At 57.3% G+C, this 17890-nt stretch overlaps 2 protein-coding genes across 6 annotated transcripts in view; one reads left to right on the top strand and one right to left on the bottom strand.

The window, feature by feature from the left end:
- The window catches only part of SHANK1 (SH3 and multiple ankyrin repeat domains 1), a 47373-nt gene extending 43383 nt beyond the window's left edge, over positions 1–3990 (bottom strand). For all 5 annotated transcript variants that reach the window (XR_009517574.1, XM_059999701.1, XM_059999702.1 and 2 more), the window contains exons 1-3: positions 3645–3990; positions 776–1073; positions 369–572 (exon numbers count right to left, since the gene is read on the bottom strand). Coding sequence is in view for 4 of the 5 variants with exons in the window: in XM_059999701.1 (XP_059855684.1) it covers positions 369–572; positions 776–1033 (462 nt within the window). In the remaining variant the exon portion in view is untranslated. The remainder of the gene's footprint in view (positions 1–368; positions 573–775; positions 1074–3644) is intronic.
- Positions 3991–7577: 3587 nt separating this feature from the next.
- CLEC11A (C-type lectin domain containing 11A) lies at positions 7578–9886 on the top strand. The gene is made up of 4 exons (XM_059999779.1): positions 7578–7898; positions 8208–8397; positions 8717–8908; positions 9290–9886. The coding sequence occupies exons 1-4, from the start codon at positions 7752–7754 to the stop codon at positions 9733–9735; spliced, it is 975 nt and encodes a 324-aa protein (XP_059855762.1). The 5' UTR covers positions 7578–7751; the 3' UTR covers positions 9736–9886.
- Positions 9887–17890: the final 8004 nt, after the last annotated feature.

Below are 17890 nucleotides of genomic sequence, written 5' to 3'. Positions count from 1 at the left end.
GGGCAGAGCGGTGCTAGGCCACCAGGGGCATGTGGACTGCAACCCCTAGGGAGTCTGGACCCCATGGGGAAGGTTCTAGAATACCTACTGTAATTGGGCATCCTTTCCCACTTTGATTGATAACGGGAAGCTTGGGGCTGGAAAATGACTTGCCCAAGGTCACTCCACCGGTCAGAGGCAGAAGGCACGGTAATTTGGACTCAGGCCTCTCTGGCTCTGATTCTTAGGTGCCCCCCGAATCCAGAAGAGCCCACTGGGTTTTCCCTTGCCAAGGTCTTGGCTGGGAGAAAAAACGGGGAGGGGGCAGATGTGTCTCAGGACGTGTCTTCTGTCATCTGTGAAGGGGCCAGGAAGGCTGTGGGCCTCACCTCCAGGTAGGGCACCCCCTTCTCGAAGGACTGGGGGTACTCCCGCAGCAGCCGTTCCTCCTCCAGGAAGTTGGCGTCGCGGCCCGACGTGGCCGGCTGGAACAGGCCGTAGTTGAGGACATCCTGCAGGCTCTCGCTCAGGGCACAGAGCACCTGCTGCTTGGCCGTCCAGATGGTGGCATCTGGGTTGAAGCGCAGGCATTTCTGGTGGGGGAGGCAACAGGAAGGGGCCTGAGGTGGTGTGGGAAGGGGCTGTGGGTGATTCCAGGGACAGAGTGGGTGTTGGGGGCAATACGTGGGGGTCTGGAAATTGGGGGCCACGTGTAAGGACACCCAGCACCAGAGGCCTCCCCGTGCAGGCTCGGGTCCCTCTCCCGCCCCGCCCCTCCTCCGGCCAGCGGGCTCACTGTCTGGTGCAGGTCAGGGATGCCAATCCTAAAGACCATCATGCTGAAGTGGGCGTCGTCTGGGACAGACATGGAGCGGCCCTGGAGGCCTCGAACCGAGGCCAGGCTACCAGGTCCCCCGCTGCCCCGGCCCCGGGTCCCCCGGGGGCCTCTCCCGGGCCCGTCTGGGGAGCTGTCGGACTCTGAGCCCCCCTCGGGACACTCGCTGGCACTGTGGCGTTCCTCGTCCTCGCTTGACGCGGGGCTGTGGGTCATCATGGGGCCACGGGGCGACGGGGGACGGCAGCATCACAGGCGGCTGCGGGGGGCCAAGGGCGGCTGTCAGACTAGGAACCCAGACCCCCTGGAGGCCACAGGCGCACTCAGTGGACAAATGGTCAAGGGTAGCCGCCCCACCCTGCCCGAGGGAGGCAGGAAGGAGGCTGGACACACCCCCCAGACACTCCTACAGCCTCCAAGCTCTAGCTCTAGCGCTCTCTCTCTCTCTCTCTCCCCCCCTCTCTCGTGCACACACACACACACCCCAACCCTGCCATGCTTCCTGCACGTCTCCTTCCCTGCCCTTGGCCTTGCTCGCAGCCCCCCGCCCCTCCTGCGCCCCACTTTGCCGCTGACCCAGCGTGGTGGTGTCCCAGAAACCGCAAAATCACCGCGGGAGCTACTGGCCCACTTTGCCAGGCCACGGATAAGGCAGCTAAAATTAGCTGAGGACAGACAGGTGGGCGACCCACCGGCATCCTGCCCTCCTGGCCCCAGCCAGGGCCCTCACCTGAGATCCTCCCATCTTCCTCCTGGATAACTGGGGTGAGGCTGAGATGTAGTAATGGGGAGAGGATAACTGGGGTGAGGCTGAGATGTAGTAAGGGGGAGAGGATAACTGGGGTGAGGCTGAGATGTAGTAAGGGGGAGAGGGAGGTGCCTTGAGCCTAGGGTGGAGCTGGTGACTTCGCTGAAGTGTGGCTGACAATGTGTGCAGAGGGCTGCTGGGGACCCGGTGTCCCAGGGGGCAGGGGCACTGAGATGGGGGTGTCACGGGGCAGAGCACCATGCAAGGGGTGTGCCGAGGGAACCACAAGAAGTTGCCTGTGCCAGTTTCTGGGGGCTTCTTGAGAGGGTGTGTGTGGGGGTGGGGAGGCTGGCCCTGGGAGGGCTGTCCAGGTGACAGCCACCCTGTCGGCGCACGGTGGCTGCAGATGACCTGTGTGTTTGCGGCCTGGCGCTGCTGGGTGGGTGGATTGGCATTGCCTGGTACTACTGGTGGCCCCACTCTGAGGGAGACTGGGGGGCTGGGAGGGAGGCTAAGAAGGGGGGTGAGACTCTGGGGGACTGGGGTGAGAGATCCTCTCCAGAGCCCCACTATTCTTTGCCCCTGAGGGAGTCTTATCAGGGTGAGTCCCAGATGGGGTCCTTTTCTCTCATTTTCTCCACCCCCCCACCCTAGCACCGGAAACCAGAATGTCTGGTCTTGTCCCTCCCCCCCCACACCAGGCCCGGCTCCTGCACGTTGCCATGGAGACGGGAAGCAGTGGTGGGTACTGCTGACTTTGGGGGAGTGGGGATGGGCTAGGGGGTTGGGGGAGGGAAGACAAACGTGTGGCGGGGAGGAGAGTTCCAAGAGCTGTGGGCGAGCTAGTATCTAGCCGTGGGCAGGCCGACCCCTCCCCCAAGCGTGGCCAAGGCTTCGAAGCCCCCTCCCCCTCTAGGTACCCCGCAGAGCTGCCCCTGCCTTACCCTTGCGGAAACCCCGGCCTCCTCCTACCCTTCCACTCCACATCCCACCTCCGGACCTGGGGCTGGCAGCCACTCCCCCTCCGCTGACCCTGGCTGACCCTCAGCCTCAACCGGGCACTAATGGGGTGGCCAGTGGCCTGAAAGCAAAACTAGCCGGGTCCCCCCGCGCGTGCGGCGGCCCCCGACTCCCCGGCCCCTCCCCCTCAGGCCCAGAGGGAGGGAGCGGGCACACTCCGCCGGGGCGGCATGAATCAAACGCTCCGCGGCTAAGAATAGCTGGCACGCAGCTGGTACTGAGACGGGGCTGAGGAATCGGCGGGGGGGGGGGGGAGAAGGAGAGGGGGGTGCCCTGGGAGGCGGCGGGGGGACGGGGGGCGGCTGGCTTGGCCGAGAGCCGGCCCGGGAGAATGAATGGAGGCGGAGAGAGGCGGGGAGAGGCGGGGAGAGGGAGCCGGGGCTGGGGCGGGCCGAGAAGCTGGTGGGGGAGAGCCCCGGTCCGGGGCGAGGGGGCGGGGGCACCCGGGAGCGGGACTCGGGGGCAGGAGCCGAGGGGGCGCGCCGGCCGGTGGAGAAGGAAGAGGGGACAGGGTGGGATGGGGGGGAGCTTGTGAAGGGGTGGGAGGGGACTGGAGGAGTCTGGAAGGCGAAGCAAGAGCTACAGGGGGTCGAAGGGGGCGGAGGAGGCCAAGGCCCAGAGCCCCGCCGGCGGAGACGGGCCCCGGGATGACCCGGGCAAGGGGCCTCGAGGGGTGGGGCCGCAGGAGCGGTCGAGGGGCCGAGGTGGGCCGGGATGGGCGAGGTGGGGGAGTGGCCGGGCAGGGCCAAGAGGCGGGTACAGCGACCGAGCCTTTGGCCCAGGAGCGCGGGGAGGCGGGTTCGGGCAGGGGGCTCTGCCGGCGGCGGATGGGGGCTGCATCCTCCCACCAAGTCTGCGATCTGGGACGGGGCACGGGGGACCGGGGCGTAACCTAATTTGACGTCGCCCGGGGCCACGCTCCCCTCCTCACCCCCCGCCCGCCCCACCGCACACCCGGGCCGGGAGCCCGGCTTTCAGCCAAGGACGTCCGGGGCGCCCCCGCCCCCTCCCGCGGCCCCGGGCCCGCCGTTCCCCCAGACCCCCGGTTTTCGGCCCCCTTACCTGCCTGGCGGGGCTGCTGAGTCCCGGTCGGCGGCGCCCGCGGCCCCTCCCCCCTCCCCCCACCCCCCACCCCCCCGGAGACGGGGGACCCTCAGGCCATGCCCCACCGCCCCGGAGGGCGAGCGGGCCCGGGGAGGCGGCGGGCGGGGGTCGGGGGGGCGGGCGGGGGTCCGAGGACCTCACCCCCCCCGCGGGCCGGGCCTGGCCATCCGCAGAGCGCCCCCCCTTCCGCCGCGGCCGCCGCGCCCCTCTTAGCTAGCCCGCCCCCGGCTCGGTCCGGCCGGCTCCGGGCGCCGCGTCTCCGCCTGCTCTTCCTCCTCCTCTTCCTCCGGCCGCCGCCGCCGCCGCCGCCGCCGCCGCCGCCGCCGCCAGCTCCGCGCCTCCTCTGCCTCGCTTCTCGCTCTCTCGCTCTCGCTGTCTCTCCCTCACCCTGTCTCTCCCTCTCTCCCTCCCTCTCTCCCTCCTTCCCCTCCCTCCGCCCTCTCCCCTCCCTCCGCGAGCCGGCGGAGGAGACATCGCCCCTCCCCGCGCCCCCAAACCTCGCCCATCCCCCCGCCACCGCCGGCTCCGCCCCCTCCCCCACCGCTCCTCTCAGCCGCCTGGATCCCCAACCCTGACTCCACCCCTGCTTGCCCCTGTACCCCGACGATGGGGACCCGCCCCCCAAGGGTACCTCTCCTCGCACCCCCAGGACCGCCCCTTCCCAGATCGCCCCCACCACCTCTACACACAGTAGGGTGCAATTAAATATTTGTTGCTAGACTCTACCCCGCCCAAATTGGATGGTGAGAGCTACAGATTCCTGTCATATCCCCCCAAACACACACACACACACACACACACACACACACACACCTTCCTCCGAGGCACAGGTGCAGAGAGTCGCTAGCTGGCCCTGCCCCTGCAGATATCTCCACATGTACATTCTCTCCAGGGCATGCAGGGCTCTGGGTGTACATTACCATGAACACACCCAGCTACATCATGTACATATCACACCCGAGTGCCGGAGCATGCACACGGCAGAGCACACGCATCTACCCACCCCCCACACGCGGGCACGCAGCCGGCTGTGCTTGCTCAGAACTCCAGCTCACACGGAACCCTGAAACAGACACAGAACTGGAGGGAGATGTGTGCTTGCATCTCCATCATACTCACCCACCTGGCCTCCGTCACGCAGGTGTGCACACGCCCGTGTAGAGGCGCGACCCTGCGCCTTCGCTCCCCTCCGTGAGGATTATTGCTGACATTTCCCGAACACTCCCTGTGCGCCAGGCTCCGTTCTGGATTTACTCTTCAGCTCCTCACACCAGTCCTCTGGGCTGCAGACTTGTGCCATCCCCATTTACCAGAGGGGGAAACCAAGGCCCAGAGAGGTTAAGTAACTTGCCCAAGGTCACCCAGTCAGAAAGAGGTGGTGGGTCAGAGACAGGGAGCCTGACTCAGAGTCTTGAGACTGCTGTGGTCCAGGACTGGGCACTCCATAGCTGCCTGTCCTCCTTCCTCACACGGATACCCCCAGGCATCTCAGCAGCTCAGCTCCTTGGTGCATGGGACACACCCGCAGAGATGGGGCAGATCCCGTAGGGCAGCGGTGAGAGCATCGCCGCAGCCCGGGCTCCTACCCTTCTCCCGGCTCGACCAGGGCCACCAGCCGAGCACAGGCACCTGCAGAGGGCAGTTCTAAGCAGCCTGTGGGTGCGCCTCCAGCTGCAGGCTCGCGGGTACCAGGGTATGAGCTGGAGCAGGTGCTGGCCCAGCCCCAGGAGGCCCGGTTCCGGACGCACATCCACCGGCCCAGGTGGTGAGCAGCTGAGCCTGGGGAGAGAACAGCTGCCCGTCTTGGCACCACCTGTGAGAGGGGCTGTGTACCCTTCCACGGCCTACAAGGCCTTTCCGGCCTGTGTATTCTCTCTCAGTGAGGGGTCCCCAGGCCCTTCATGGGCGCCTGAGACAGGCTCAGGCTCTGAGGTGGTGGGCAGCCTGCCCAAGGTCACACTGCCCTCTGCTTTCTCGGAAAATGGAAGGCTGGATGCATTGACTTCCAAGGCCCCTCCTAGGGCTCCCGGCAGCTGAGGGCAGATGCCCTGCTTTTGCTTAGAGCCAGAAGCTTTGGCTAGCTGCCGCCACGCTGGGCACCTCCAGCAGGCTGAGCCGGCCCCTCTCCGAGCCTCGGTTTTCTCCCTTGAAGGGTGGGCCCTGCGATCCTGGCCCGTGAGCTCCCATGTTCTCTTGCACAACCAGCCGGGCTGAGGCTGGGAAAACCCTACATGACGCACGGGCCTGGCATAGAGTGGGCACGGCCTGCCCTCCTGCTTCCTTTACCTCTGCAGCCTCTCTTCCACTGCCTTCCCCACCTCTACCCCGGCTGCCACCCCTACCCCCAGTGCCACGGGGAACTCGAGTTGCCACCTAAACACAACCATCCAGTGTTCGGTCTTCTGGCTGAGCTGTTACCCCGCAGGAAAGACTACTTCCGTCCTCTCTCAAATGATTGAGTACCTACTACGTGCGGAGCTGGCCCTGTTCTACCTCTGGGGATACAGCAATGCACACAGCCGCCTGCCTGCATTGGCGGGAGACAGACACTGAACAAGTAAACAAACAAACAAGGCAACGCCAGTCTTGATTCAACCGAAAAGATGAAATGAGGTGTTTGAATAAACTAACGTGGGGAAGGCCTCCCTGAGCTGAGACCTCAATGATGAGAAGGAGCTGGGGGAAGAGTCTTCTAGAAGGAGGAAAAGGCTAGCGCAAAAGCTCTGAAGTGGGAAGGAGCTTAGCATTCAGGAAGTAGCGAAGAGGCCAGTGTGGCTGGAGCTTGTGGAGGGTGGGGGTGGGATGGGGGGAGTTAGGGCGCGAGGGGAATGGGGGTGATGAGCTTGCGGAGGTGCAAGGGACCCATCCTTCCCAGCCCCCACTGCTGGGCAGGCCAGGCCTGTGCAGAGGACAGGGCTTGGCTTCCCTCCCACATATGATGGGAAGCTGGGGGGAGCAGGGGAGTGGGGAGTGATGTGATCTGATTTATGGTGGTTTGGAAGCATTGCTCTGGCTGCGGCAAGCTGTGTGGATTGGAGGGGCTTGGGAGGAAGGAGGGGGAGAGGCAGGAAGAGGCGACTGCAGTGGTCCAGGCGGGAGATGAGGTACCTTGCTGAATGCTCAGAGCTCTCTGTGCACCCAGCTGGCATCTGTCTACTCCACCTCCCGGAAAAAGCTTTCCTGACCCCACCCACCCAGCCTCTCCCCGCCCCTCTGCCCCAGCCCATCACCCTGTGGGTCTGTCTGCTGGGCTGTGAACAGCTGGAATCCCCAGCGTCGCCCCACCCAGGACCCGGCCTGCAGGAGGTTTCCAGGAAAGCAAGGCAGATGGATCCAACAGCCCCACCTTCTAGGGCTGCACACACAGCCACACGCGTGCTCTTCGCATGTGTCCCCACAGACAGGCACAGACACTCATTTGCATCTGGGGCAAGGGCTTGGAGGGCAGGGCGGGAGATCTGGGGACAGGAGGCGGTCTAGAGCTTGCGAATGGTGGGAAAGCCTCCTCCCGCAGGGTGTGTGGGCCACGGTGGCCACAGGATAATAACAACCTCAGCAAGACCTTGAGGTCTCCCCTGCCCTGAGCGCTGGCCAGGGGGAAGAGAGGGGAGCAGGGCCCAGCCCCGACAACTCCCTGAGGAGGTTCCTGGGCAGAGGCTGTGCCCCAGGATCCCTTGGGGAGCCGGCTCCATCCTCTTCCTGACCTTCTGGAACTTTGGCTGTGGCAGAAGGAAAGAGCAGGACAGGACGGAAGCAAGCTCTGGAAAGTGGGAAGAGGAGGGTGTGTGCGGAGACCCAAGGCAGGCGGGATCCAAGCTTTGGAACGTTGGAGGTTTCCGGCCACAGAGGCAGGGCCTCGGGGGAGCCAGGAGAGGCGGGGAGAGACACACACAGAGGAGCGGAGACCAACGGACCACGGACGAGACAGGAGCTGGGAGTTGGGAGGAGAGGGACCAGAGAGAAACGGACCAGGGGGCTGGTGGTCTGCACACACTCCAGTCCCCAGAAACATCCCTCTCCTCAGAGACATCCTTCTGCAGCCTTTGGTGCTCCGAGCCCAGCCTGATGCAGGCAGCCTGGCTCCTCGGGGCTCTGGTGGTACCCCAGCTCCTGGGCTTCAGTCATGGAGTTTGGGGAGCCCAGAGGGAGCGGGAGGGGGGATGCGCTAGCCCCCAGGAGGAGGAGCGGGAGAGGGAGGCCCTGATGCTGAAGGTGAGTTAGGGGAGTGCTGGGACTCTAGTGGGGGGACCCGGCTGGGTGACTGTGGGCTTGGGAGGGGCGTATTTGAGGGTCAGGGAAGGGGACCCGGCTGGGTGACTGTGGGCTTGGGAGGGGCGTATTTGAGGGTCAGGGAAATGGGCAACGGGAGGGATGGGTTAGGCTCAGAGGATGAGGGTGACGGGTTCAGAGTAGGGGCTCGGGGCAGAGAGCCAGCTTACAGCTGGAAAGGGGTGGCTGGAGTGTCTGGGGGGTCAGAATGCAGCTGCCAGGCTGGCCCTGACCATCCCTCCCCTGCCTCAGCATTTACGGGAAGCCCTGGGACTGCCTGCTAGGAGGGGGGACGAAAATCCTGAGGGAAACCCTGGAGGCAAAAGGGCCTGGGCGACTGAGAAGGACGGTCAGGGGGAGGAAGGCGAGGAGGAACCAACCACAACTCCCTACTTCAGCCCCAGCCCCTCTCCCACCTCTGAAGACACCTTCACTTATGTCCGTGAGTAATCATTAGCTCCGCCCTGCCCCCAGGCCTCCGTGGTCATTTTCACAAAAACGAACCGTCCTATCACTGCCCCGGGGTCTTTCAGTTGCCCACTGCCCAGCTCGGAGCCCCTATACCCCCAGGAGCTCCGGATCCCCGGCCTTGCCTCCCAAGAGCCCGGAGCCACCGGCCCCTACCTTCCAGGAGTCCTGAGTACCCCCACCCCCACCCCAACTCCGCCCCAGAAGCCCTAGGTCCCGGTCCCCCCAGGTCCTCTGGTCCCCTGGCTCCGCCCCCAGGGTCACGGTCCAGCGTGCGCCCTGTCCATACGCAGTGGGTCGCCTGGCCGGCCTGGACGCAGGCCTGCACCAGGTGCACGTCCGTCTGCACGCGTTGGACACCCGCGTGGCCGAGCTGAGCCGGGGGCTGCGGCAGCTGCGGGAGGTGGCGGGTGACACCCGCGACGCCTTGCAAGCCCTGAAGGAGGCGCAGAGCCGCTCCGAACGCGAGCATGGCCGCTTGGAGGGTGAGTCGCACCGTGCGGGGCGGGGAAAGAGGGACGATCCGGGTCAGATGGGGGACTGGTGGCAAAAGGGGTCCGGAAAAGTCTGAGGAGACGTGAGGACCCTGGGTGTCAGGGGCGAGGGGGTTCTTGCAGATTTGGGGTGTGTTGGTTGATGGGGAGGGTGAATGCGGGGAGCAGACGGGCTTGCGGGGAGGAACGCTCCCCACAGTGCTGTGGAGCCGAAACTACTCTGGCCGCACCACGCCCCCTACAGTCCCGCCCCAACAGTCTGGCCCCGCCCCTGGCGGCCCTGACGCCATCGCCCAGCCCCTGGCGGTTCTGAGCCCGCCTCCGCTCCGCCCTTGAGACACTAATCCCACCTCCGCTCCGCCCCGCCCGCAGGCTGCCTGAAGGGGGTGCGTCTAGGCCACAAGTGCTTCCTGCTCTCGCGCGACTTCGAGGCTCAGGCAGCGGCGCAGGCGCGGTGCGTGGCGCGGGGCGGAAGCCTGGCGCAGCCGGCGGATCGTCAGCAGATGGAAGTGCTTACTCGCTATCTGCGCACGGCGCTTGCCCCCTACAACTGGCCCGTGTGGCTGGGTGTGCACGACCGGCGCGCCGAGGGCCTCTACCTCTTCGAGAACGGCCAGCGCGTGTCCTTCTTCGCCTGGCACCGCTCCCCCAGCCCCGAGCCCGGCGCCCGGCCCAGCGCCACGCCGCACCCGCTCAGCCCCAACCAGCCTAACGGCGGCGCGCTCGAGAACTGCGTGGCGCAGGCCTCGGACGACGGCTCCTGGTGGGACCATGACTGCGAGCGGCGCCTCTACTATGTTTGCGAGTTCCCCTTTTAAGCGGGCCCGGTCCCCCGCCTCTCCACTCCATCCCACCATCCGCCCTTTGTGGCCGATCCCTGGGGGTCTCCTGCGGGGCCGGGACCCCTTCCTTGCCTGTCTTTCCTGGAAGCGGTGGGCACCAGGCTAGGTCCGGCGCCAATAAAGCCTTGTGGAATCTGACTTGAGCAGGCAGTGGAGGCACTTTTGGCCTTTATCTCTCTGCGGGGCAAGGCAGGAAGGGCAAGGTCCCATCCCCCTTTTACAGGTATTGTTTGATCCCCAGATCAGAGTGATGGACAACACGTACATATGTACACACGGGCATCCGCTACTGCACACACATGTTTGGACTACACGAGTGCACACGCTGCTGACGCCTCCACCCCCGTCGTGCCCCACTCAAGGCCTTTGGGACCCAGGGCCTGTCAGTCATCGTCCCAGGCCTTGGCCTTGGTCCTGATCAAAGAGATCTGGGAGGCACAAAGGAGCTAAAGGCTCTGACAAGTCCTGCAGGAAAGACCCTCATTTAATTTTTTTTAGTGTGTCTCAAACTTGTTTCACCAGATGGTACCCTCATGTCATGTAAAGTCATGACATTATGGTCCTGACTACTCCCTTCCCCTTCCCCCAACTCCAGAGCATGTGTTTAGACACAAGCATGAGGACCTACCTAGCCTGGAAGCTTAGGCTCCCTCCCAACTGATCCGTCCTCCACTCCCTGCCTGTGAGGCCATGAGCCAGTCCCTCCCTCCCTCTGAGGCTCAGTTTCCTCTTCTGAACATGGGCACATTATCCCTACCTGTATGGCTCTTGGGATGTTCACATGAGCCCAGGAAAGTGAGCATTTGGGAAATGGTGGAGCATAAGCCACACACGACATTTTCTTCCTCACCATTAATCCCATGAGGCAGTGAGGACACCCAGACCCATCTTGGGCTCAGCACTGTGGACAGCACTCTTTGGAGGAAGAGCTCTTTTGGAAACACCCAGTGTCTCCCCACATACTGGCATCAGGGTCGGGACCCTGATAGCCTCACAGAGCCCAGGAATCGGAGTGTGACCCTGTCTGTCCTTACATCTCTGTCCCTTCCCCTTCGTCAGCCATGGTACCACCCACCTAAAGTGTCACCATTGGATCTTCCAGTGGGAGGAATGAGCCACTCCGTCATCTCCAGAAGGGGGGAGCACAAGCCACCCACTCCCTTTAGGAGTCATTTCTCAGCCCCACAGGCCCCATAGGAGGTACAGAAGAAGGGGGGTGGCCTCTGGTCAGGAAGGCTTCGATCAGGGGACTGAAGACTTTGCTCAAAATTCATCCCCCCTCTAAGCTTGTTTCCGGGGTTGCAGTGGGGTAGCAGGATGTCTTACAGAAAATCAAAGGGCAGATTAGGCAGACATTGATGAATGTCTGCTATTGCTTGGGAGAGGTCCACCCTCACAGACCTGAAATTCTGGGAAGTGAGTGGTTGGGGGCAGTTCAATGGTTACCTGCCTAGATTCTGGAGCCAGATGGCCCAGGTTCTAATCCTACCTCAGCCACTTAACCTGTGCAACCTGAGGGAGACATGACTTTGCTGTTCCTCAGTGTCCCTATCTGTATAATGGGGGTGATATCATCTGCCTCCTAGAATAGTGCCAGACACAGAGGGGCCTTTGTAACGTCAGCTCTGATGCTTACTCGGCTATTTTAACCTCACCTTCACCTCTGCTTGCTCTCTCCAGACACTGTCTTTGCATATGCAAAAGTCCAAGAATTGGCTAATGTGTCACCCTGAACAACCTGCCTACCCCCTAGCTCCCACAGCAGGGTAAGTTGCTGCCTTTGGTGCTCCCGAACCCCGACTCCTCTCATGACCTAGCTAACCCTGATCAGCCAGACTGGGCACCCTTGTGGGGCAGGGCTGGGTATGACCAGCTCTGCGTCCCCAGCATCCCTGGCATGTGGGAGTTCTTTGAATGAAGGAAGATGCCTGTGTGGGGCCATGTTGGGAACCCTGAGATGAACTGGATTTCTAACTGCTTCTCTTCCTCCCTGGCGTCCCCCAGGCCTCAGTCGGGTGACTCACCTGGGCTCCCACTGGGTCGGGGGCTTTCCTCATCAAGACTTCCATCACTCTAGGTGCCACTGTTTGGTCAGTATCTGTCATACTAGCCCAGGGAGAAAGAGTTGTGGACACAGAGACGTCCGGGGTGGGGAGTAGAGGGCATTTGCAAGGAGTGTTAACGCATCAGATCAGCTCGCCTGTACGCTGCTTTCTGGGCTGATTCCGGTCTGCATATGGGAACCCTGCTGCCTTCTCCAAGAAGCCCTCCCAGGCCTCTCAAGGGCGTTTGCCAATGCCACCTCCTTTGGCTCTCTGTGGAGCACCTGCCGTTTGAGAGCTCCGAGCCGCGGACCGGAGAAGGCCTCGGCAGTTGGTCGGGTTCGGTGAGTTAAGGGATCCCAGGGAAGTGATGGAGGAAGGGCGCAAAGCCTGAAATGACCCAGCGGGAAGATAAAGAACTAGGGCTCCACCGGCCTGCCAGGACTACGAATCCCAGGAGGCTGAGCGGCAGGCCCTCTACCTCCTGCCCAGAACAACATTTCCCAGCAGCCATCGTGGGCTTCATGCAGATCCTCTCTCAAGCCCCGCCCTCTCCTCCACGTGAGGATCGCCCACATTTCCCTGCAAGTTGGAGGACCACACCCAGTCTCCAATCAGAGCTCAGACCCTGGCTCCCCACCCGCCTGGTCTCACCCCGAGGTACTTTGGGAAATGTAGTCCGGTCCCGAGTCAACGGAGAGAAAACATGAATCGGCGGAGTCTAACATTCCATTAGGCTTAGAGTGTAATGGGTGCTCAGATCTTACTACGAGAGTGTTTCAAAATATGGGTGAAATCCACGGGTGTATCATAACCATTTTTAAAAAAGTGAAATCATAGAAAATATCAGAATGAAGAGAAAGTGGAAAGAAATAGTTCTCATAATTTGAGTTCTTGAGTATGTACTGAATTACAATATAAAACACAACATAAAAATTCTCCCTTTGGGGGATTCCCTGGTGGCGCAGTGGTTAAGAGTCCGCCTGCCAACTCAGGGGACACAGGTTTGAGCCCTGGTCCAGGAAGATCCCACATGCCGCAGACAATTAAGCCCGTGTGCCACAACTACTGAGCCTGCGCTCTAGAGCCCGCAAGCCACAACTACTGAAAGCCCGCACGCCAGGACGCCTGTGCGCCTAGAGCCCGTGCTCTGCAACAAGAGAAGCCATTGCAATGAGAAGCCCATGCACCTCAACGAAGAGCAGACCTCGCTCGCCGCAACTAGAGAAAGCCCGCGTGCAGCAACAAAGACCCAACGCAGCCAAAAATAAAATAAATAAATTACTTTAAAAAAAATTCTTCCTTGGCCTGCAAAAGATTTGCTAAAAACTAGTCCAAACCAATTCAGCCCCTTTTAAAAGAACCAAAACTTTTTATTTGGAAATAATTTCAAACTTACAAATAACTTGCACAAATAAAAATAATATTTTGTATATGCCCTTTACCCAGATTTATTTACTGTTAACAGTTCACCCCATTGCTTTAGCTTTATCATCCTCAATCTATTGTCAACCTGAAAAAATAAAGTGGCAAGTTATTTTACCAGCAAAATGAGTTTATTCAGGAATAGCAGAAGAATTACAGTTCGAGCAGAGAAAGCTGCGGTGAACCACAGGCAAGTCCGAAGAGGTGGACAGCAGGTCAGCTTTTATTAGGTTTCAGGAGGGAATTGGGGAGGGTTGTTTTGAATAAAAGTTTATTGGAGAAGAACAAGACTTTGAGATTGTGGTGGTTTCTTTCTTTTCTTTTTTTGGCTCTGCCGCAGGGCATGTGGGATCTTGGTCTCCCAGTCAGGATCGAACCCACGTCCCCTCCATTGAAAGCACAGAGTCTTAACCACTGGACTTCCAGGGAAGCCCCCGTGGTGGTTTCTTGTTGACTGCAAGCAGTGGTTAGTGGATCTTGCTGGGGCAAGGAGGAATCCTCCTCCCTTTTCTTAAAACCAGGAAGTGAAATTCTCATGTGAAAAAATGTACTCTCCTGTCCCAGAAGGAAAAAAGTAACATTCTTATCATCATGCATAAGAAGTTAAGACCAAGAGAATTTTGTACAAAGAATTCTATATGAGCAGACCTTGTTAAAATAATTTTTATCTCCCTTCTTCCTTCTGGTTATGCAGGCTGCAGTGTGTGGTATATGCATGACAGCTCTCTCTTCTGGGCTTTCTGAATTCATTTTAAATGAAGTTTTCCTCTATTTTCACTCTATCTATCTATCTACCCATTCAACCATCCATCCATCCACTCATCACCCACCACTCCATCCTAACGCAATCACCAGGGACAAACCAAAGTCAGGTTTATTGACTCATTGCAATGAAAGAGACCACGTCCCCAAAAAGGAGCTGGATCGAGCTATAGAATTTGGGGGAGGAGAGGAATTCGAATGAAATTTAAGTGAAGCTGTGTTTTAATAGCTTGAGAGCAAAGCAGGGATTTGTATAAATGAGTCAACATCAGGTCTGGACTGCAAAGTGGTCTCAGGGTCCTGTTTCCTTGGAAACTACAAAGTTAAGACAAATGTGGCATGTTGTATCTAGAAACTCTATCTAAATCTCTGTATCAGGGCTGGAAATGGAGGCTTCTTGTCTGTGTCAAAGTGACTTACATCTTACAGGCAAGAGTAGGATGTTTATTTATTTATTTTTTTGCCGCGTGGCACTGGCTTGCAGGATCTTAGTTCCCCAACCAGGGATTGAACCCAGGCCATGGCAGTGAAAGCGCCCAGTCCTAACCCCTGGACCGCCAGGGAATTCCCTGTTGAATTCTTATGGATATAATTTCAAATAAGAAAGTTTCCAAAAGCCTGTGATTTTTGAGAACTAAGCTTCTCAGTGAGTAAAATAGCCCTAGTCACCCATAAAGGGAGTTATTAGAACACTACAGCTGCAGCATATCCCCGGGGGCGGGGATGTTTCCTGTTAACTTTACGGTTGGCTTTATCTGTGTCCATAGATGGATGGTGGGGCAGAGTTTTAATTCCAGCTGGTTTTCATTTCTCAAGATACATATATTTTCTAAAGCATGTAAGGGTTAGTTCTACACATCATCGCCCTTTACCTTTAAATACTTCAGCGTGTATTTCTTAAGAATAGAGATGTTCTCTTACCTAACCACCTGTAATCAACCTCAGTAAATATAACATTTACATAATACTTGTCTAATCTACTGGTGATTTGCCAATTTTGTCCATTGACCCAAATGCTGTCCTTCCTAACACTTTCCCCATCCCCAGGATCCAGCCTTTAGTTGTCGCGTCTCCTTGAATCTGGAACATTTCTGTATTTATGAGATTGACAATTTGGAAGAACAACTCTCTCCCTTTAAAAAAAATAGAAGTGCTTCACTTGAGTTTGCCTGATGTTTCCTTATGATGATTAGATTCAGGTTACTCGTTCTCTACCGGAATATATGAGGTCAATGTATCCTTCCATTTTAGGGTCAGTTGAGAGAAGTGTGCAAAGCATGGGATGGTTTATTTATTTATTTATTTTTTTTGCGGTACGCGGGCCTCTCCCGTTGCGGAGCACAGGCTCCTGACGCGCAGGCTCAGCAGCCATGGCTCACGGGCCCAGGATCTTCCCGGACCGGGGCACGAACCCGTGTCCCCTGCATCGGCAGGCGGACTCTCAACCACTGCGCCACCAGGGAAGCCCCGGCTTATTTTGTTTTAAGTTACTTTTCTGTTGTCAGTGGTTCTCCATGAACGTGACTCCTTCCTGGCTTCCTCAGGTTTTTCCTGTGCTAGCCCTCTGTTCTTCATTCTTCTTTTTTTTTTTTTTTTGCGGTACGCGGGCCTCTCACTGTTGTGGCCTCTCCCGTTGCGGAGCACAGGCTCCGGACGCGCAGGCTCAGCGGCCATGGCTCACGGGCCCAGCCGCTCCGCGGCATGTGGGATCCTCCCGGACCGCGGCACGAACCCGTGTCCCCTGCATCGGCAGGCGGACTCCCAACCACTGCGCCACCAGGGAAGCCCTTGCCTTCACTTTTGAGAGATAGCTTTGCTGGGTATAGGATTCCTGGTTGATAGTTTTATTCTTTGAGCACTTTGAATATGTTACACCACTGACTCTGGCCTCCAACATTTCTGATGAAAAATCAGCTATTAATTTTATTGGGTTTCTTTGTATGTGTAAAGTCAGTTTTCTCTTTCTGCTTTTAAGATTTTCTCCTTTTCTTTAAGTTTCAGCGTTTTTACTAGTATGTATCTGATTGTGGGTCTCTTCACATTGATCCTATTTGAATTCATTGAGTCTCCTAGATATGTAGGTTGGTGTAATAAATTTGGGAGGTTTTCAGCCATTATTTATTCGGAAAACATTTTTCTATTCCTCTGTCTCTCTTCTCCTCTGGTATTCCCATTATGCTTATGTTGGCCTGTGTGATGGTGTCAATAAGAGCAATAGTTGTTACACCATCTGCTAGAGACCTTCAATATTTGGGTTCAATATTTAACAGCATAGAATGGTTAGGAGAAAAGAATTGCCTATTCATCATGTCAATCCTTTCAGCTTTCTTGGATTTTAAAATACTTAAAGTATAAAAAGGGTGCAAGGGATTTTGGGGGCGATGGAACCATTCTCTGTCTCGGTTGGGGTGGTGGTTACACAATGTATGCGTTTGTGAAAACCCTAGAACTGCATCTAAAAGTGTGGATTGCACTGTATGCAAACAATGCCTTCATTTTAAAAATACTTAAAGTAGATTTTTTTTCCTTTTTGTCTCGTATGAAAGATACAGATTTGACAACCTTAAATTTAAAACCTCTGTGTATAAAAAACAACTCACACTAAAATTAAAAGAGAAGAAATAGACTTGAAAAAAATTGTACCTTATGTGACAGAAATAATGTTAATAATCTTATCATATAAAGTGACAGAAGAGGGAACACAACAGTTGGATTCCTGAAGGCAAGTGGGCAAAACGCATGAAAAGACAGTTCCCAAAACAGGAAATATAGTGAGTAACCAACCATTTCAAGAAGATAGCGCGTCACACAAGAAATCAAAAAATTCCAGTAAGTCAATAACCAGGGGAAATGTTTAAACTAGAAGACCCAGAGGTGGTGGGTGAGGCCTGCCCTGTTGTACATCCTCACATCCTTCTGGAAAAAAAAAGCCAAGATCTTTTCTTCTTTGGGGGCCACTTCTGGGAATCCAAAGAAATAATCCTAAACATGGAAAAAAGATTTATCCCCAAAGATGTTATTTGCAGCACTATTTATAACAGCAAAACACGTGGTGGGAAAAAAATGTTTGTTCAGGAATTCCCTGGCGGTCCAGTGGTTAGGACTCCGTGCTTTCACTGCTGAGGGCCTGGGTTCGACCCCTGGCCGGGGAACTAAGATCCTATAAGCCCTGCAGCACGGCCAAGGAAAACAAAAACAAAAACAAAGAACACACGGTGGTGGTCGTGGTGTCGGGGTGGGGATGGAGAGAATAACTTAAATTTGTGCTGAGATGGAATTGGGTGAGAATGTCACAATCACTGCATGGGATACTATGATTTTTAAAAGGTTGAAGCATCTACAGCAGCGGGAGAAATACTTGCTTCTAGAAATCAGTTATGCAAAACAAAGCCACCTACTTGAATATATTATTTAGGATTTCACCGTTACAAGAAGCAGTCCCCAAATTCAGGCAGCGAGTAGCCTGGTGAGAACAATTATCATCTTACCAGCTGCCCGCGGTGTTGGCGTTCTCTTTGGAAAAAGGCACTGGCTTTGATAAAGGAGAACATCAAAAAGGTATATCGCATTTGATCTATTCTAAGAATCACACTGTCTCACATCTTGATCCGAAACAGGGAGGCATCTTCCAATGACTGGCACTGTTTGATTGCTTCTGGCAAGGCACGGACTCCTGCAGGAGTGTCTGAAGCCTCGAAGAAAATCCTGCAGATCACTGCAGGGCACTCTGAGCCCCTGGGAACCAACTGGGTGTGCATGGGGTGGGGGGGAGCAGGGGTGAATAAGTCGTGCTTGGAAATGCCCTGGAAATAGAAATCAGTAGCAGGCCACTGTGTGTAATTGCAAAGCTGCCTCAAGAACCCAGTAGCAGTGGTTTTTAGTTTTCGCCTGTCACCTTTAAA

Source organism: Delphinus delphis, chromosome 20, assembly GCF_949987515.2.
Source record: "Delphinus delphis chromosome 20, mDelDel1.2, whole genome shotgun sequence".
NCBI classification, from domain to species: domain Eukaryota; kingdom Metazoa; phylum Chordata; class Mammalia; order Artiodactyla; family Delphinidae; genus Delphinus; species Delphinus delphis.
Note: the sequence above shows the minus strand (reverse complement) of the source record. Positions and strands in the feature narration are given on the sequence as shown.

Bases quoted from the DNA above. Each gene is read 5' to 3' on its own strand.
- CLEC11A (XM_059999779.1), top strand. From the start codon at position 7,752: ATGCAGGCAGCCTGGCTCCTCGGGGCTCTGGTGGTACCCCAGCTCCTG. The intron at 8,398-8,716 runs GTGAGTAATCAT...GTCCATACGCAG, and splicing joins AGACACCTTCACTTATGTCC to TGGGTCGCCTGGCCGGCCTG. The intron at 8,909-9,289 runs GTGAGTCGCACC...CCCCGCCCGCAG, and splicing joins CGAGCATGGCCGCTTGGAGG to GCTGCCTGAAGGGGGTGCGT.